Below are 19052 nucleotides of genomic sequence, written 5' to 3' on the forward strand. Positions count from 1 at the left end.
AAAGGCAAAAACATTTGGAGTTTAAAACGATATTCAAAATAATTATTTCAGTTACTATAATTTTAATCAAACTATAATTTAATTATATATCTTCATATGGTCATTCACAAAAAAACTGACTATATTAGGAAAAAAAAAAATCCGACTATATTATACGAAAACTGACTATATTAAAAAAAACGACTAAATTATACGAAAACTGACTGTATCATAGAATTGACAGTATGATACAAAAAGTATTGTATAGATACGGACAATATACAGTAAATACAGACGACAAATAACATAAAGGACGACAAATAACATGAATGTAAACTAATACAAACTATGTCAAATGAAAACAAACTATATCATATGGTTTCCAGTGCACGATAAGTTATCGTGAACCGAGTGCACGATAAGTTATCGTGAACCGAGTGCACTCAAGTTTTATTTGTTGGCTAATTGCCATTTGCCAACAATAGGAGTGCCAAATATCCTGATTCGTCCAAACAAGCAACTGCGCTCAGGCCTCAGGGTGATCTCCCCGCAATCCAAGACTCGGTCCTCAACTCCTCACACACCAAAACAAAAAGGCGCCAACTGACGTACACTATTGGAATTTGGAACCCAATCAAATGATACACTTACTTCTCTAACGCATAAAAACAATCCAAACAAAAATCACAACTTTACACAGTCGTCAGTACACAACAACACAACAATACTCCTTCCAATTTCTCTCATTCTCTCACGCAACTTTCCAACACCACAACTTCTCTTTAGTCTTTGACATCCAATGATGACTTCCCATCACCAAAAACCATGACCCTTTCCAACAACGCCGTCGATAAACTCACCGGAAAACTCAAAATCGCCGACTCTTCCGGCGGAGAAAGAGAAACGGCGATGAGAATAATAGTTCCTTTACAAGGCGTAGTTCAGGGTAGAGGAAGTTTGTTTTTTGGGTCTGTTATTCCATGTGCTCTTTTCTACTTCCTTCAACTTTACCTTCGCAGAAATCGCCCTCCCAAAACAGATAATAGTGATAGTAATAGTAATAGTGATCATAATTCTCCATCGCCGGAGATTGTTCCTCCGGCGCCACTGTTGGAGAGGACTCACTCAAGGTCTCTTCTATCTCCTAGAAGCCCATCTGGCCCGGCCCATCTCTCTTCTCGGGCTGTTAAAGCGGTTGACACCTCACCCTACTTTGTTGGGCTTACTCGGGTTGCTCAGGACCCGTTTCATCCGTTGGGTAATCCAGATGGTGTTATCCAGCTTGGCTTGCCCGAAAATCAGGTGGGTTTCTGTGTTTTTATTTGTATTGGTTACAGACTATGTTATCTCGACTCGTATATACACGGTTAGGTGTTCAAGTGTCCGACTTCGCTAGTCTATGAAATTTTCAATAATTTTGGCCCAAAATGAAGTGTCCAGGTGTTCGTGACTTCGTGTCCATATTCGAGTGTCTAGGATTGAAGAGTCCATGTATGAAAATAAGGTTATAAACTTTTTTAGGATCTTAAATTTTTGGATTGAACTGAAATGAAATAAGGTTATAAACTTTTTAGGATCTTAAATTTTTGGATTGAATTGAAATTAGTTGAGCTGAATTGCAAATTTGTCTAAAAGACACTCCCTCCGTTTCATATTAATCTACATACTTTGACATTTTACACTATTCACAAATTGCACTTTGACCCTCGTTTGTAATTTATATGTGAATAATAACATATTCATGTGGGATCTTGTTAGATTCATATTAGTATGTATTTTATTAATATGTACTTTTTATAATTTTTACAATTACAAAATTAAAGATATATGTCCTCAAAGTTTTACATTGGTATGCGTGAAGAGTGTAAGTGTGGAGATTAAAATGAAACGGAGGGAGTAGGATCTTAATGATTTTTTTTGGGTTGGATATCGGGTGTGTTCTTTTCAGCATCTTTTTACTTTTCTAAAATTGTATGAACTTTTGTGACCTTATCTCACATTATTAGACTTTGTTTTGTGAATTATTAACCTTTTTTTTCTAATCAAATTTATGTGAACTTAACTAAAAATAAGATAAACAGAACGGGTCATAAAATAGGCATTGATTAGTGTTATAAATGCTTATTTATTATTTAAAATTGCAACACTACAAACTATGATGAGGGTGTATCCAAAACCGCCAACTTTGACTAGTAGTCAAAACATTCCAAACTATTGGCTTAAGTATTGAGAGTGTAGTAAATAAAGCCGGAGCTAACTTTTCTTGTCGACGACACGAAATCCTTGTTAGTTTTTTTTTCCCATTTTCCTCTTTTTCTTTCATTTATCCTATTTTTTCATTGATTAGAATTTAGAAGTCTAATCATGTGAACTGTGAACGTGTGTCGAAAAACTTAGCTTCGGTATCATTTATGACACTCGCTGCACCCTAACTAATAATTTGTGGTATTTTGACTACTAGTCAAAATAGAGGTGCATCTGCGCCATAATTTGTGGTCTAAAGTCCAATTTGTCTTTGTTCTATATCATTTTCCTTTAACTTTTTATATTAATGGTCCTTAGAATTAATTATTGTCCTTTTTTCCGTGGGCGGGATGTTGCAGGTGTGTGTAGATTTGGTGAGAAATTGGATGATGGAGAATGTGAGGGAGTCAATATTGTTAGGAGGAAAAGAGTGCGGTGGAGTAGAAGAATTGAGTATAAGTGGGACTACAACGTATCAGCCTTTTGATGGAATCATGGAATTGAAAATGGTACTACTACTTCTACCTTCTTTTAAATTATACTACATAGTTCATGAAATGATTGTCTCACTTTTCAGCTGCTTCTTGATTGTGGAAAAAGAATAATCTGCATTTACTTATGATTGGTTTTTGAGTACTATTTTAGTAGTTGTTGCTAACCTTTTAATGGTTCTTTATGTTAGTATATAAATGTGCCCTCATTTTTTATTTTGCTAAACAAGTTGTCTTGAATGCTATACACAGTCTATAAGAATCTTAAAGTGAAACATTAAGCAACAACTAAGTATTATTAACACCGATTGACGTGTCATTTCTGTCTTAAACTAAAAATCTAATGTTTATTGCTAACACTTAGGGCTGCATGTATCATGATCGTTGATTTCGGACAATGCTACGTCTACCCGGTGGGTAGTTAAGCCACTAGACATAGAGCATTAAAAAACTATTAGAACTGATGAGTTGGATCTCATTATTTATTTATTTCTCTTAGTAGTGGGTTGTTGACTGACTGGGTAGATAAGTTTTTTCCATTGATTTCGTAGAAAATGGGTGGTGTTGTCTTTTGTGTTTATGGCTAGAATGGGGGGTCTTAGAAAGTTCGTTGGAAACCACTAATAGTATTGTCTTTATGTCTATTGTCACCTTTCAAAAAATATTTCTGTGACTACAAGGTGATTAAAGCATTTCTAAATTCTAAATGCTTTTGTGTTCATACAATCACTGCACAATGGATTCAAAATCTTCACCTTTTTATGATTGGTGCAGTGTGCTTCTGGGCATTGTTCCAGATATATATCATGCACCAGTTAGTCTACCAAACAAGTCGCCTTTCGCTATCTTTAAGCTATTCCTAGGAGAAACTGTAAGTTTTAGTCCACCAATCTTAGTTTTTCTACTCTCTTGCAAATGAACTAGCTTAGTAATGAATTATCCTGTTTTGGGTGGTAATTTCACGGAGCAAAACATTGACATGCCATCGTTGTTCTTAACATTATTGAAAGATTTCCTTTGACCAGCTATTTGATTTATTACATATCTCTCAAGCTACACTTATCAGTGAGCCACTTATCATTACAGGCAGTAGCAGGATTCATGTCTGAAATCACAGAAAGAAGGGTTCATTTTAATCCATCCCAAATAATTTTAACAGGCGGTGCAGGCTCTGCGATTGAGATCCTCAGCTTCTGCTTGGCTGATCCTGGAAATGCGTTTCTTGTTCCTTCTCCATACTACCCTGGGTAATCATGCTTTCCCTCCCAGGACTTCTATTTCATTTTGTTTATATGCTGAAATATTAGAGGAATTGACTGAAAATGCTACAGACTTGACAAGGATATAAAGTGGCGAACTGGTGTTGAGATAATTCCTGTTCCTTGCCGTAGTTCTGATAATTTCAACCTGACTATTACATCCCTTGATCGTGCGTTCCACCAGGCAAAGAAGCGTGGTCTGAAAGTCCGTGGGCTAATAATTTCGAACCCTTCAAGTCCTGCTGGCAATTTGCTGAGTAAAGAAACACTCTACGATCTAATTGATTTTGCTACAGAGAAAAACATCCACATAATATCAAATGAAATTTTTGTGGGCTCCACTCATGGCGGAGAAGAATTTATCAGCATGGCTGAAATTGTCGAATCAGAAGTTATTGAGCGCAATAGGGTCCATGTAGTCTACAGTCTATCAGAAGATCTTTCTCTATACGGTATTAGAGCTGGAGTAATCTATTCTTATAATAACAATCTATCGACTGCTGCTAGAAAAATGGCACGATTTTCTCCGTTATCATCTGTAACTCAACATTTGCTGTTGTCAATGCTTTCTGATACAAGATTTATCCAGACACTGATACGGAGTAACAGAGAGAGACTGCAGAGCATGTATAAGAAATTTGTAGCAGGACTGAAGGAATTGGGTATTGAATCTACAAAAATCTGTGGAGGTTTCTGTTGTTGGGTTGATATGAGTGGATTAATTCGATCTTACAGCGAGAAAGGAGAGCTTGAGCTTTGGGATAAGTTTTTGAAAGTTTCCAAGATCAATGTAACTCCTGGATCATCATGTCACTGTATAGAGCCGGGATGGTTTCTATGCTGCTTTGCCACCTTAACCGAAAATGATATTCATGTAGTTATGGAAAGAATTCAGAGGGTCATGGAAACATGTAAATCTCGTAGTTGAATTACTATTATTTGATTTATTGTATTTAAAGTGTATAGTCTAGTTCAAAGGAAATTATTTTTGTAGGATAAGCTCCTAAAATGAGGAGGAAATTTGAAGTTAGTGATTTTTGTGTTCTTTTATCTCCTCTTAGTCTCTTCCTGGTGTCTGGATTTCGGATTCGGAGACGAAAGACAAAAAAATGTTGTAAGATTTTCTATATGAAGATGAAAGACAGCAAAAAAAAACACTGGAAGAATGCAGTTATGAAAAATATATTTATATGCAGTACAAAAGAAGCACAGAAGTTTGCTATGAGAATAATATCTGAGATGATGCTGCTCTGACATGATGGTGCACTGCCACCTGAGTTAGGAGTAAAATACTGCAGCACATTCTCAAATTCAAGAAACTCAAAACACAGGTCATTTTATGCATTTTCACAATTAAAATAGTTAGGATATACCAAAAAAATGAATGGAATTTATTAATGAAAACAGGGTGTGAATAACAATGGGTGAAATTGAAAACAAAAAAGAATTACAAAAGAATGACTGCTAATTCCCCTAACGCCCTCTCAGCTAAACTATGTTGCTTCACTGCACAAAGATCATACACTTCATACACAATAGGATCCCAGATATAACCACCCTTTTCCAATGTTAAGAACTGTGATTCCTTATTGATTCAAGAAACTGCACAACTTCAGCCATGCTAGGTCTTTTAGAGGGGATCTGAGAAGTACAATAGAGCCCCAGTTTCATAACTTGAATTAGCTCGTTTTCAGAAAAATTTCTCAACCTTCTATCGAAGCAATTGGATGCAGACCCAGTTTCCAATAGCTCTCTTACATAGTCGCACAAAACAATAATTTCGCTCGATGAAGGGCTCTCCACAGGCTTTCTCCCAGTTACTAACTCGAGCAACACAACCCCATAGCTATATACATCACATTTATCACTTGGTCTTGAACTTTGAGCTAACTCGGGAGCAATGTACCCAACTGCATTGTGAAACTTTGTTAGACCATAATTATCAAACATGGGAAGCAGCTTCGACAGCCCATAATCAGATAACTTAGGCTCGTAGTTTTCATCCAAGAGTATGTTTGTGGACTTTATGTTCAGGTGATGAATTGGGGGTTTACAATCATGATGAAGATAAGAGAGTGCTCTAGCAGTTCCAAGGGCAATCTGAAACCTTCTTTCCCAATACAATGCACTCTTTCCACCCTGAGCGCTGGAGCTAGCATAGTTTGAGCCATGTAAATTTTCATACAGGTTACCATTAGGAATAAAATCTGAAAGAATCAGCTGCATTGTTGCAGACCAGTAATAACCTTGAAAAGTTGCTAAATGGGGGTGTTGAATATTCCCTAATCTACTAATTTCCTGCTCAAAATCATCTTGGCTTTTGATCCTTCCCAAAGTCTCAAGCTTCTTTACTGCTATTGAAATACCACCTTCAAAACTTGTTCTGTACACTGTACCTAGGGAGCCACCACCAACAAGCCGCTCTTTGTCAAGCAATGCTCGAGTACCAGTTTCCCAATCTTCATATTTTGAGGGTAAACTTTTACTGAACAAAACCAACTTTCCAATTATGACATTTGTTTCAGTTGAAGCCAAAGGAGTGCCTTCTAGAACCATGTTCTCAGCTTCTTTCCTTCTCCTGCGTGCCCTTCTGTTCAAAATAATTACTATGCAAACCCCAAATAGAATAAGAGCAGCAGCAACCATTGCAACTATAGCAGAAACAGTGAGTGCCTTTACTCTTTTTGACATCATCCCTGAGCAGCTGTCTAGAGGATGGCCACACAGCCGAGGGTTATGGGAAAATGCTGTAGACCCGAAGTTTGTGATGTTCGAAAGTTGAGGTATCTCCCCAGAAAGAGAATTGTATGAAACATTAAAATGAGTTAGCTTTCCTAAATTCCCTAGTGAAGTAGGGATTGACCCAGATAGTAGATTTTCTGAAAGATCAAGATACTGGATCCCTGAAAGTTCTCCTATACTTGTTGGAATGTTACCACTGAGTTGGTTTCTGTGAAGGTCAAGAATTAAAAGGTATGTCATGTTATACAAGGTCTGAGGTATTTCACCATCTAATACATTGCCAGAAACATCCCTGCAGGAGAAAACATCAAATATATGTTTTAAATTTAGATTCAATTCAATTATCAACTAAAGCTGAAGTCAATACTATAATATAGCAGTTGTGAATTACTATAATAAGGTGACTCACAGCTCAAGAAGAAACCGACAACGAGCAACTTCACCGGGAATTTGACCATGAAGATCAAGGTTGTGTAAATTGAGAACTTGTAATAGCTCAATATCCCCGATTTCTGTTGGGATAGTCCCATCAATCAAATTATTCCCCAATCGAAAGATTGAAAGGCTCTTCAAAGTACCAATGCTCTTTGGAATATTGCCAGTTAGCCTATTATTCTCCAGGTCCAATATTCTGAGGTTTGCACAGCTTGTGATCCATGAAGGAATCACCCCATCCAAATTATTCCATGAAGCATCAAAGAACCTCATTCTTTGGCTACATGTTATACTCTCTGGAATCCTCCCTCGAAACCCGTTATGAGAAACATTGAAATAAGTCATATTTACCAACCCAAAACGATCAAACGGCGCCTCTCCATTAAACACATTGCTACTAAGATCCAAAAACTCTAAACTATTACAACCTGCTAACTTCCCTTCAACACTACCAGCAAGCACATTGCTCCTCAATGACAAGAAAGCCAAATTGGGCAAATCACAAATTTGAGAAGAAATATTACCACCAAGCACATTGTAGGAAGCATCAAAACCAATAAGATTTGTGCAATTGATCACAGAATCAGGAATTGAACCAGTGAGATTGTTGCTTGATAGAGAAATGAACTTCATTTTGCCACAACTATCAAACAATGTGGGTGGAATTTCCCCTGAAAACCCATTTTTAGACAAATCCAAAAACCTCAGATTTTCCAATTGCCCAATAAATTCTGGGATTGACCCAGAAAGGGCATTAGAACTCAAATTCAACTTCCACAAAGACTTAATCTTTCCATACTCTTCTGGGATATTTCCAGTAAATCTATTGCTAAACAAAGTGATAGAACGCAAAGATTTTAACCCAGATAATGCAGGTGATAAAACCCCAGAAAGATTAGTATTCCACAATACAATCCTAGCAACATTTTGATTAGAATCACAAGTAATACCAGTGTAATTTTGGCAAGGATCAGCAGCAGAAACCCAAGAACTCAAAACATTAAGTGGGTCATTTGACACATTGCTCTTAAACTGCAACAAGATCTCCTTCTCTCTCTCAGTTGCTGGGAAAACAAGAATAAATTCCAGAACCAAAAAAATCATCAACAGAAGAACAACTTCAAGCTTCTGTTGCTGGGATTTTTTCATGCTGGCAACTCTAATAAACAACACCCAACTCCCTTAATCCACATTATAGTTGCTAACCCAGATCAAATTGCATAATTTTGAGAGTAAATATTTGCAAAAAATCAAAATTTTGTGGGATTTTGGAATCTGCTAAAAGTGAGAGCAAGACAAATATGACAACCATATAATAACAACACTACAAAAACTGACATTCTTTTCTTTTGTAAAAAGAAGAGAGTATTTATTAGTCAATTTGAAGTGGTCCAGAAAACATAATTAACGGCAACAACAACACCTGCACATTTATGGGTGGGTAACAATTAACATTTATGAGTTACACAAATTTGGTTTAAGCTTCTGCAAGTGAGAAATTTCATGAGTAGTAGAAGAAGAAAAATTAAATTAGGGGAAAAAGATGTGTGCTTTAAGAGCAAGAAATGTGTGGGATTTTGCTGGAAAGTAAGAAGGAGAAACAAAAATAGTAGTAGCTTTCAAGAGCTCAAAATTACAACAATGGTGGCCACAAACTGATATATACCCACGTGCCTTCCTCTATCTTTCTCTTTGTTCTCACTTTCTCTCTCTAGTTTAAGTGTGGAATTGGACTAAAGAAACATAAGACCCATGCTGCAAGTCTGTAAAATTTTGCTGCTTTAGCTCAATTTCATACTAGTTTCTAAAGAAATATAGTAGCATTTATTTAATGGGTCATTTTTCCCAACCACCATGGCAATTTGGCATTCACATTTTGGTAGACATTATCTGTGTAAATCAGCACATTAACTGCTTCACCAACTACTATATTCAATGTGAGTAAGTGAGTTACTTGAGTTGTGGGAAGAAGAGAAGGTTAACAGTGAAAAAAATAGTGAAAGTATATGTGTGTGGTTTGGTGAATGGTGAGTCTAGATGTGGTAAATGGATGGTTTGGATCGGGTTTGGTTTAGGTTAATTAGGTTTTTGGCATATTTGAGTAATGAATCATTCGACAATTGGGATTGGTTGGAATTATCGTTAGCGTAGATTATTTAGTAAGTGGTGTGTAAAACTGTCTTACAATAAAGGTATAGTGAAATCACCTCACTTTGTTGTATGTTAAAGGGATCACTTTTAAACAACGGATAACCTTGTATTTTAAAGGGGTCGCTTCTACTATAAATAACCCTTTAGAACAACAAGTTTCCCTCGTTTTACCATAAATACTCTTACATGCGATTTTGTTTAGATCAATGAGAAACTAGATCCATGTAAATCATTTGATTGCTCAGTCAGATTAATTTATCCACCTTAAACTTTAGGTATAATTCATATTTGGATGGACTAAGTATTAGTGAGTATAACCTTATTCAGTACTACCTTTATTTCTTTTTAATGTACATAATTTAACTTTCAAGTTTGGACCCTATACAAGGTGTTGGTCTTGTTCTCGCTTGATCTGGCACTCGTTCAACTTTTCTCTTTCTTTCCGTCTTACCTTATATCCTTTCTTTTCATTCGCTTCCTTTTGTCTTTTAGTCGAGTAGCTCTTCTCTATTATTCAACCGTTTCTCCTTCACAAGGCACAACGAGAGCTTTAACCATTGTTATCTTTTACTACGAACAAGTAAACACTATAACAAGTTCGTAACTAGAAACTCTATGTTGAGACAAATTGAACAAGATCCCGCATGCGTGATTATGTTTTTCCATAGGTAAAAATCAGAAATGATAATCAAAGTGAATCTATAGCCATGGGGCATCTGTGGAAGCTATAGCAAAAGAGATAAATAAAGGGTAAGATAGGAGAACTCCAACTAGGATTTGACTAGATTTTATTAAGAATTAATTTGCATTAATTTAGTTATGAGTTATTTGAGTAATTAAATTAATTATGAGTTATTTGAGTTAATTAGGTTAATTTGGATATGGAGTTAAGTGTATTTTGAAGTATTTGTATAATTGTTAAAACACCTCATACATTTTGAAAACACGAGGATACATTATGAATTTAAGCAAACCTCGAAAATACCTAATAAAAAATTCTTATTATTAAAGAGCCTGGTTAAGAACGTAGGAAAATATTTGCAAATTGCAACCACCACGTATGAAAACTTTTCCACCATAGATTAAATCGAACTTCAACGGTTGGAACTGAAAAGCTAGGAGCAGATTTAATTTTTTACGTTTATACTTTATAGTTGTTGTGTTTGTTGAATATACCCTTTTCTTTTCTAAATTTTACTCCACCTCTATATTAAGGTTTGTCCCAACCCTTAGGTTGACTTTGTCACATTCACAAGAACCCTATTGTAATGATGTGAAATTCATCTTCCTCCTGCACCTGTAATCAGAGAGTTGAAGTAGTCCACTTTATCTAAATTAGAAATGAAGATTGTATCTGTCCAAAAAAAATCACGGATAACTCATCCGTAAATATTAAACGTAGTAAAATTTCTAATACAATGATCACTTGCTATTTCCTTCCTTGACAAGATAATAACAACTACATGAATTTTAGCTAATCTAGTAGTTTTAGGCATCAACTATTAATTTAATTAAACTTTCAAATGTTGTATCCAAAGTCCAAACTCGAAGCTCGTTAAAGAAGAAAATATATCTTAAGATTTAAAAGTTCACATATGACATCAATGAAAATCCACAGGGGCGGAGCAAACATAGTGGGGGCCCTATAAGCTCTCTTAAAATTAAGCCTTTCATATTTAGTTCATAAAAGATATTAGATTCTTAATTTTAAAAAAAATACTCTCAACATATCAAATAATTATAAATAAACAAATATTTAGATATGAAGAGTAAATTTTATTGGAAAATCGCAAAAAAAAAAAAATTAGGAGTATGGGTAGAAATTAATGAGAGAGAGTTAGGAGGAGAGAGAAAAGAGTAGTCATTAATGGAGAATTGGGAATTTGAAGCAGCCAAAGAAAAACGCACGCCAATCTCATTTAAGTACTAGCTAATTATGCAAAATGAGTCAACGTTATCTGACACTGCTTTTGTCAACATAGTTTTATGAATATGATGATAAAGTTATAACTGCTTACTTTAAATAAATAATTCGAGCTTTAGAAACCTTAGTTTCATTATCTGATGAGCTCGTTTCACTTTGTTTGATACTTGTAGGCTGTAGCCGAATCTCTTCAAAAGCTTTTCTCCACAAACGGACACATAATGGAGCTTACCAGCACATGAACTGCCTTAAATACTTTTTATTAAAACATCTTAACAATAAATTTTGATTATTCAAGAAACATTCCAAAATAAGATTACCATCTTAAACCAATTTCAAGTTTTGATTATCCAAGAACAATCATATAATTTAGAGAGTCAACTTTCTTTGTAAATGTCTTATGATTCTTTATTGATTAATTGAGTTCACTATTGAAAAAAAAGAGCATTCTTAAAATAGTTTGGAGTATTATTCATCTATAACATTTCTTTGGACTTAGTTTCAGTTCAGTTGTGTTAATTTCATTTCAGTTTCTCTCAGCTCAATTTATTTCAGTTCAGTTTCTCTCAGTCCAAAAGAACGAGACCTTAGGCTGCACTGATACTTTAAATCTCTCCATCCACTGGACACTTCAAGATATTCTTGCTATAGGTAAGGCGCTCAACGGCTCAAGTGGTGTTGTTGAATCACTAAGATAGCTCGATCTGGGGCTCAAAAGGCTAATGGCATCACCAAATACATCAGGACTATTCGTACCTTTAATTAGCTTTTAATATTGTTTTGTTTCTGTAAATTTTCTCGATGTTCAAAAAACATCTTTGTGATTTATGATAAAGACTCACCATCCTTCTATATATCAACTTCCACACAATAGTAAGATCTAGACTTAATACCATAAAATGAGCAATTGCAACAAAGATAGACCCCAGATCTTGCACACGTGGGGGTAATTTTATAAATGCAAATTAAGCACTGATAAAGAGTAATTTGATACAGAAGACAAACACATGATCAACCTACTGCAACTGGAGAGGAGACAGATGCTGTTATGTACAAAAGTTTCTTGAGGCGCTGCACAGGAAAGAATGAAACATAATATAATAGACAACTGGTAGTAGCAAGAGCCCTGAAGAATTCCATCTCCTGACTCCTGTAAAAGAATCTTTAACAGACAAGAACAGTTGGTTGACTATGTTGTTAAGAGTTATTTCTCTTGAGAGTCTTCCCCTTGTGAATCTCTTCTTCTCCAAAATCAAATCTCCATTTTTGACTGTACAATACCCATTAACAGTATGGCAATCTAGATCAGTTAGAGTCTGGCGACGGCACCTGTCAAACCAAACCCCTTGGTTGTTAGATCACTGCAGAAGTGGCTCGTCTTCAATTGGCATTGTCTTGAGCCGTTTTTTTGCAAGAATCGTGCAGATTATTGTAGTAGCGACAGTGGCAGCAAAGCCAATGACATTGAAGATGATTTCCTTTGCTGAGAGTGAATGTTTTTCATCTGACGCATCAGCCAATGTTTTAATCAATATACCCCTGCGAAGGATGAAAAAAAGGTGTCTCATTCTGCTGCTTGGTTCAAGATCTGATCATAAATTATCAATTATATACAAGAGGTCATATAATAAATTGATCAAAGGTCCTTGTAATATGTAAACATTGAAGCAGATAAATTCTATGATTACCACCTTGTCAACCTCCTGGTCCTCACTCACTCAAAACTTTTCATCAAAATGCTAATTACCAGACCTATCCTGCTCTTGAGATAGTGGCTCTTTTTGGTAAACAAATATATGCAGCACATTATAATTCTCCCTCACACACATTGGATGCCTAAGTAAGGCCAAGATCTTCAGAAATCGAGATCTATTATTAGATGCGCTGCGGAAAGTTGAGCTATTCTCGAGCATTTATCACATTAAACCACACCTTTCTTTTTTTTATTTTAATTTTTTGGTATATGCATATTGAACCCCTCGCTTCTTCAAGACCTGCTAGATAACCAATCCCCAGTTCCAGCATTGCACAATCTTGCATACTTGTGATATCCATATAATTGCTACACCGACGTACACATTCGACTAAGCCCACACTGAATATATGGTGAATCCATGACAATCCTGTTGTGCCTTCTTGCTGAGAAGAGACCACCAAGCTGGTTCATAAACTCAAATGGGCCAGACAGCTAGCTAACTTGATGATAAATATCATTATCACCTAAGTACTATTTTTCAATCAGTTGATAGAACAGACTGGCATTTGGAATAGACATTACCCTCAGGGATGGTTCCATTCTGAAAAATATGAGAACTAGGATCCAATAATGACTGGTGGTCTGTACCAGTTTTCTGTTTTGCCAACAACACATAGTTGAGCATTTGGACACATCTGACTGTATTCCCTACAATCATTACACAAAAGAGAGTCGGCATGACATATTGTTTATGCACCTAAACACATGATCTCCTGCACCTAGATATTCCAATGTCCTCCAACATACACAACTAATTTATCTCCCTCATATGAAGCTCAAAACTGAAGCCACTCACCTCACACCCTCTTCAAGAAGCCTAACAACCTGATCCCACTAGGTCAATAATTTAATCTCTGGCTCTGAAATAGTTCTCTATCGGGGAAATATTCCACCTTCCCCGAAAAAGGAACCTAATCCCAAAAGTGGCATACATTATAGACAAGTATCGGAAATTTCCCCAGCCACAGTCTTATGATATAAAAATCCATTGCTGTTTATTCATAGCAAAAACAATATTTCATCTTTAAATTTCTATATACTTGAGGCTGTAAAAGATGACAACCATAAGGGTATATATCGGACATAAAACTTACAGACAACACGAATCATTTAACACTGGTAGATAATGTAATTTCCAAGTTTATGTTTCAAATGCTTTGTAAGTCCAAGTATCTAGCACACGAGCTAATATATAATAATGAATCATTTTTCTTGGCATACATCAGCCAAAAACTAGATGTTACTAAGATTATCCATGACTTTAGTTTAAATGAATACTTTGGAAACACATTAGACATTGATCCGCAGAAAACTAACTTTTTCCAATCAAATACATAGAAATTAGAAAAATGGAACAGTAAGTTTTTATTTGAATCAAAGGGACTAAGATTGCTTGTAAATGGCATTATAAAGGCAGACCTTTTACTGAATAGATGTGACCTCAAATCTATATACAGGTGGAAACATCAAGCAGCATATAGCCATATACTGCCTGGTTTTGGCACCGAAAGGACAAATTTCATTGATCAACGATTAGTTTTCCCTTCCATATATATGGGAACAAATTCACTTTAGTCTGTTCTGGTTACGAATAAGGTTACCAATATATCACCTAACCACTGACAGGCGACATCAGAGGAATTACTATCAGATTGTTATTCATTCTATTTATCAATCTTCTTAATTTGCTCCCATGGAACCCCGATTAATATCCAAAGAATGCAGGAAGCTCCGGCCTTCTAACAATAGGCAGATTCTAGCTTTCTCGGGTAAATTTGCAGGATGAGTAATTATGCAATTGGAAGCTCTCATGATTTCAGGATTGTATTCCTGAAATTTAGCACTTTAACCAGTTCTATTATGTCACTCGTCATGATGTGTACATCCCTGTATCTTGAATTAATAACAACCTTGAATATCTTATTATCTGGAAGACGCTGAACAGAAGAAATGTTTCTCACTTATTTATATATATGAGGAGAGGTTAGCAATTTAGCATTCATTGGCTATATTTCAAGTGGTTATCTCCCATGATTACTATATTCACAGGTTATCAAGGTGTTGGGTCTTTTAGCAAGTAAGTCTAAGTGTCATGGACAATCATGACGATCAATTCTTTGATAGAGAAGACGTCAATCAACTGTTGACCTCATATATACCCCTACAGTCCTTTATGTAGCCACACGAAGATGATTTAGGACGAGAACCATGAAGGCCTGCAAACTCTAAAGTTAAGAGTCATGGGGATGGAGCCACAACTAGGCAATGTGATACATAGATATACAGAGAGAACAAAGTACAAAAAAAAGATTTCCAATGAGGAGACATTATCTAAAATGAAAAGGAAGCAGTAATTCTAGGCAAACAAAGAAAGAACTTACGTGTAAATCGCAACCAAAACATCAGGCACCATTCCCAACACAGACCCCAAAATATAAGGCCCATATCTAACATTTGTTGCAACAGCACAGTAATTGTATATGATGTAGGGAAAAGGAGAAACTCTTATCAATGCCACAGCTTGAAACTGATCTAACCATTCTCCCTCCCCGGCTAATCTTATGAGAGAAGCTTTCTTTGGATATCTTTCCAACCAACCCTGTTCAAACAAGAAAGGGCATTCAGTACACTTAATAAGATACAAGTATAAACTCCATAAAATAGAAAGAAAAGCAAGAGTTTAGCCGAACTGACTTGAATTTTGTGGTAAAAGACGGAACCAATAAGGTATGGCAGAGATACACCAATGATCACAGCTGGCATAATCAATAGGAAGCCGAATCCATATCCAAAAGTCATCCCAGCCACCCACATCGAAGGAGATGAGGGTATAAGAATAGTAGGAAACAATGCCACAGTTACAAAGACTAGAAGTGCCAGAACAGGGATACTAAACGAAGATCTCTCCCAATTTATAATAGGAATTATTCCCTGCAAAGAAGATACACACACCTTTGTAAGAGCAAGAGCAACACATACAAGGACTCAAAATATAAAGAAAAAAACTGTACTTTCCACATCAATGCTCAATAATATACTGCTAAGCTAATCGATGTTCTGCCTACCAGGCATGTGCACTTGTGAAATGTCAATACATATTCACAGGATATCTCATCCAAAAAAAAGAGGAGCAGGTAACATAACACAAACCTGCAACGTTCCTTTGCCAGCCGGTATGTATTATGTGTTTTTCCCTCCACCTTAAGCACTAACTATTATGATGCATATGCAGATTCCATCTCAAACACTATAGAGAGTGTATCCTGTATCTTATCAACTACTTACTTAAAGGGCAACCCTCCCCAAATGCAAGCCCGGTCACTTCACTCGCTTCTTCACTCAGCACCCATATTGTTGTTTATGAGCACATTACTTTCAGAATTCCTATTTAAGTATCAAGCCTCATTAGTAATTCATATCCTTCCGACCAAATCCAAGTCTCCTTTCCACTTCTATGTATTATTTCTATCATACCAACCCCCTCTACCCAAAATCCAAGTCATCCACTAGCTTCCTTGTCATTGCGTACCAAAAAGAACAAAAAATGATACACCATGTTTGTAAATAACAACATAGCCTAAGCAATTTCCCTTTCATTCATCCATTTATTTCCCCCCACCACCTCTCCCATACTTTCCGATTAGCAAGTTTCTGTTCATCTAGATCTCCTAAACTCTACATACTGGAATTTCTTCCTTCAAAAACTAAACAAGGAACAAAATTCCAAATAATAAAGTATACCAATATATGCATGTACCATGTAAGAATTTAACCTTCTTAAATACGTTCTAATCTTTCGTTCATGTCCACACTTTCTTGTTCTTTAGTTTACATACCCAAAAAGAAGGAAAATCAATACATCAAGTGTGAAAATAAAAGCATTTTCCACACAATCTCCCTTTCATTCTATCCAATTCTTCTCCACACAGCCTTCTCCATTAGTGTTAAACTCTTAAGGCTAAGTTTGTGCACAACAGTACATTATCTCCTAAACTCCAATGCTATCAGACAGCAGGATACATACTGGGAATGTTCTTCCTTCAACAATAAAACAAAGAACAAAATTCTAAATAATAACAATAATCAACATATGCATGCAACAAAACAAAAACACCAGATAAACATGTTCATGAATAATCCAACAATATAAAAACAAATCCCAAAAATCTTATCTCTAACAAACAGTGACAAATAAAAACTAAATCAGCTAAAGCTACAATTGAGCTTACATACGAAACTCACAAAATTGGCAACAAATAATATCAAATATCAACAACCATAGATTATAAATTCATAATCAACCCCCCTAACTGTAAACAAATTATTAAACATAAAATGCAACCAAAAATATAATAATAACACAAAAAAAAAGGGGAAATAAAACTACCTTATCCATAAAAAAGGGTCCAAGCCATTTGAAGAAAACAAGGGCAAGACCAGCCAAAAAGACGAACAATAAGAACAATTTAATCCATTTACAGATAAAACAACATCGAATTCTGGGAGTAGAAGGTTCCAATTCCATTAATTGTTCATCTTCTTGCCCTAAATTGACATAAAATTCATCTTTATTATCGGAGAATCTCAAAGTGAGCTCCGGCACTGAAACGACGTCGTTATTGTTCTCATCATTGCCGACAAAAGTCATCACCTCTGCCGGCGATCGTCCGGTTAATTCAGTTTCCACCGGAAAAGTTGAGAATTCCGGCGATGAAATTCGGAAACCCTAAAAAAAGAGGAGAGAGAAATTAATTTGGGGAAAAAACAACCGTTGGATGATTGAAGGGAAGGAATAGAGAGAGAGAGTGAACAAAAATGATGAGAGGAGATAATCAAACGGGAAATTTGGAATTTTTAGGAAATTATAATAACATTTTTTTATGTAAAGAGGAGGAAATTATATTTATAATAATAATTTGGGTGATTCGTTAAAGTAACAACTTACTGGCCCTACATCCACCTTTCCCTCTTTTTTTGTTGTTGTTGTTGCAATTCTTGCAAATTGTGTTTAGCTGATTATTGGGAAAAAGTTGCTATTTTTGTTTTATATTTTTGGAGGGAGGGAAAAGGTTATTTCTAATAAGAGTAGTAATTTATATGGTATTTATGAGTCCAGATTTTCTAAAGTTTTATGAGAATACGAATTGGATTAGAAGGAGATTTTTTTTATTATTAGGAAATTAAGTCAACCCAAGGGATAACCCCTACAAGGTTACTAGCATGTAGAAAACACCAATATATTGGCTGGTAAAGCATGCATAACATGCTAAGGAAATACCCCCAACATAATGTTGGTCGTAAGGATCGAATCCCTGTCCTCAGGGGTCAAGGGGGAGCGCTCTACGCACTTGAGCTAACTCATATCCTTAGAAAAAAAGATTATTTGGATGTCAACTCTGTTTAGTTAGAAAAAATAATTATACAAGTTTGACTAAGGTATTTAATTGGATATTTAAATAGGACATTGATTAAAATGGTTATTATAAAAGGTGTTTTGTGAAGTAGTCTTTTTAAAAAAAAAATTAGAATTAGGATAATGAAAGATTTTTCCACCGTGCAAGTTCTACTTGACGATTGTAGTTTTAAGGAAGTTATGAAGGAAATGTTTATTTATATCAATTTATTATGTATTTGTTAGATTAAAAAATCTTGTATACATGTTGTATGACTTTTTATGAATGAATTTAATATACTTATAAAAAAATAGATGATGAATTTAATAACTTGAGATAATGGAGCATATAATAAGCCATATAATTTAAGTATAGTTTGGGCTTCACACAAAAAGAATTACTCTTTTTTTTATATAGTTTGGGCTTCACACAAAAAGAATTACTCTTTTTTTAATAAAGGTCTAATATCAAATCAGCGCATAATTGTTTTTCATTTTTTATAGATAAAAAACTCTTACTGGGCAGCTTGACCTAAAAGCAATTGGCATAATTGTTATACACACAAGTAGAATATTATGTAGTTTGAAATCATTAATATTTGAAAAATGAAAAGTAAGCAAAATTAATTATACACTCTCAGTTTCATAACTTCTTATATTAGCACAAATTTCAAGACAA

The 19052-nt window shown here is 35.3% G+C and overlaps 3 protein-coding genes across 3 annotated transcripts; 1 reads left to right on the forward strand and 2 right to left on the reverse strand.

Moving 5' to 3' along the window:
* Window positions 1-546: 546 nt before the first annotated feature.
* On the forward strand, window positions 547-5023 carry LOC104892399 (probable aminotransferase ACS10). Its single transcript, XM_010678323.4, has 4 exons — window positions 547-1281; window positions 2583-2732; window positions 3801-3961; window positions 4046-5023. The coding sequence occupies exons 1-4, from the start codon at window positions 805-807 to the stop codon at window positions 4899-4901; spliced, it is 1644 nt and encodes a 547-aa protein (XP_010676625.1). The 5' UTR covers window positions 547-804; the 3' UTR covers window positions 4902-5023.
* Window positions 5024-5343: 320 nt separating this feature from the next.
* LOC104892400 (probable LRR receptor-like serine/threonine-protein kinase At1g12460) lies at window positions 5344-9189 on the reverse strand. The gene is made up of 2 exons (XM_010678324.4): window positions 7125-9189; window positions 5344-7007 (listed from the first exon to the last, which is right to left on the reverse strand). The coding sequence occupies exons 1-2, from the start codon at window positions 8297-8299 to the stop codon at window positions 5543-5545; spliced, it is 2640 nt and encodes an 879-aa protein (XP_010676626.1). The 5' UTR covers window positions 8300-9189; the 3' UTR covers window positions 5344-5542.
* A 2943-nt stretch (window positions 9190-12132) lies between these two features.
* On the reverse strand, window positions 12133-17855 carry LOC104892401 (hypothetical protein). Its single transcript, XM_010678325.3, has 4 exons — window positions 17369-17855; window positions 15676-15912; window positions 15363-15580; window positions 12133-12764 (listed from the first exon to the last, which is right to left on the reverse strand). The coding sequence occupies exons 1-4, from the start codon at window positions 17627-17629 to the stop codon at window positions 12584-12586; spliced, it is 897 nt and encodes a 298-aa protein (XP_010676627.1). The 5' UTR covers window positions 17630-17855; the 3' UTR covers window positions 12133-12583.
* Window positions 17856-19052: the final 1197 nt, after the last annotated feature.

The sequence above is a fragment of the Beta vulgaris genome, chromosome 5 (genome assembly GCF_026745355.1).
Source record: "Beta vulgaris subsp. vulgaris cultivar EL10 chromosome 5, EL10.2, whole genome shotgun sequence".
NCBI lineage: Eukaryota > Viridiplantae > Streptophyta > Magnoliopsida > Caryophyllales > Amaranthaceae > Beta > Beta vulgaris.

Bases quoted from the DNA above. Each gene is read 5' to 3' on its own strand.
- LOC104892399 (XM_010678323.4), top strand. From the start codon at position 805: ATGACCCTTTCCAACAACGCCGTCGATAAACTCACCGGAAAACTCAAA. The intron at 1,282-2,582 runs GTGGGTTTCTGT...GGGATGTTGCAG, and splicing joins TTGGCTTGCCCGAAAATCAG to GTGTGTGTAGATTTGGTGAG. The intron at 3,962-4,045 runs GTAATCATGCTT...AAAATGCTACAG, and splicing joins CCTTCTCCATACTACCCTGG to ACTTGACAAGGATATAAAGT.
- LOC104892400 (XM_010678324.4), bottom strand. From the start codon at position 8,299: ATGAAAAAATCCCAGCAACAGAAGCTTGAAGTTGTTCTTCTGTTGATG. The intron at 7,008-7,124 runs GTGAGTCACCTT...TTTCTCCTGCAG, and splicing joins TGTCGGTTTCTTCTTGAGCT to GGATGTTTCTGGCAATGTAT.
- LOC104892401 (XM_010678325.3), bottom strand. From the start codon at position 17,629: ATGACTTTTGTCGGCAATGATGAGAACAATAACGACGTCGTTTCAGTG. The intron at 15,913-17,368 runs GTAGTTTTATTT...TCTTCTTTGCAG, and splicing joins GACCCTTTTTTATGGATAAG to GGAATAATTCCTATTATAAA. The intron at 12,765-15,362 runs GTAAGTTCTTTC...CATCCTTCGCAG, and splicing joins GTTTTGGTTGCGATTTACAC to GGGTATATTGATTAAAACAT.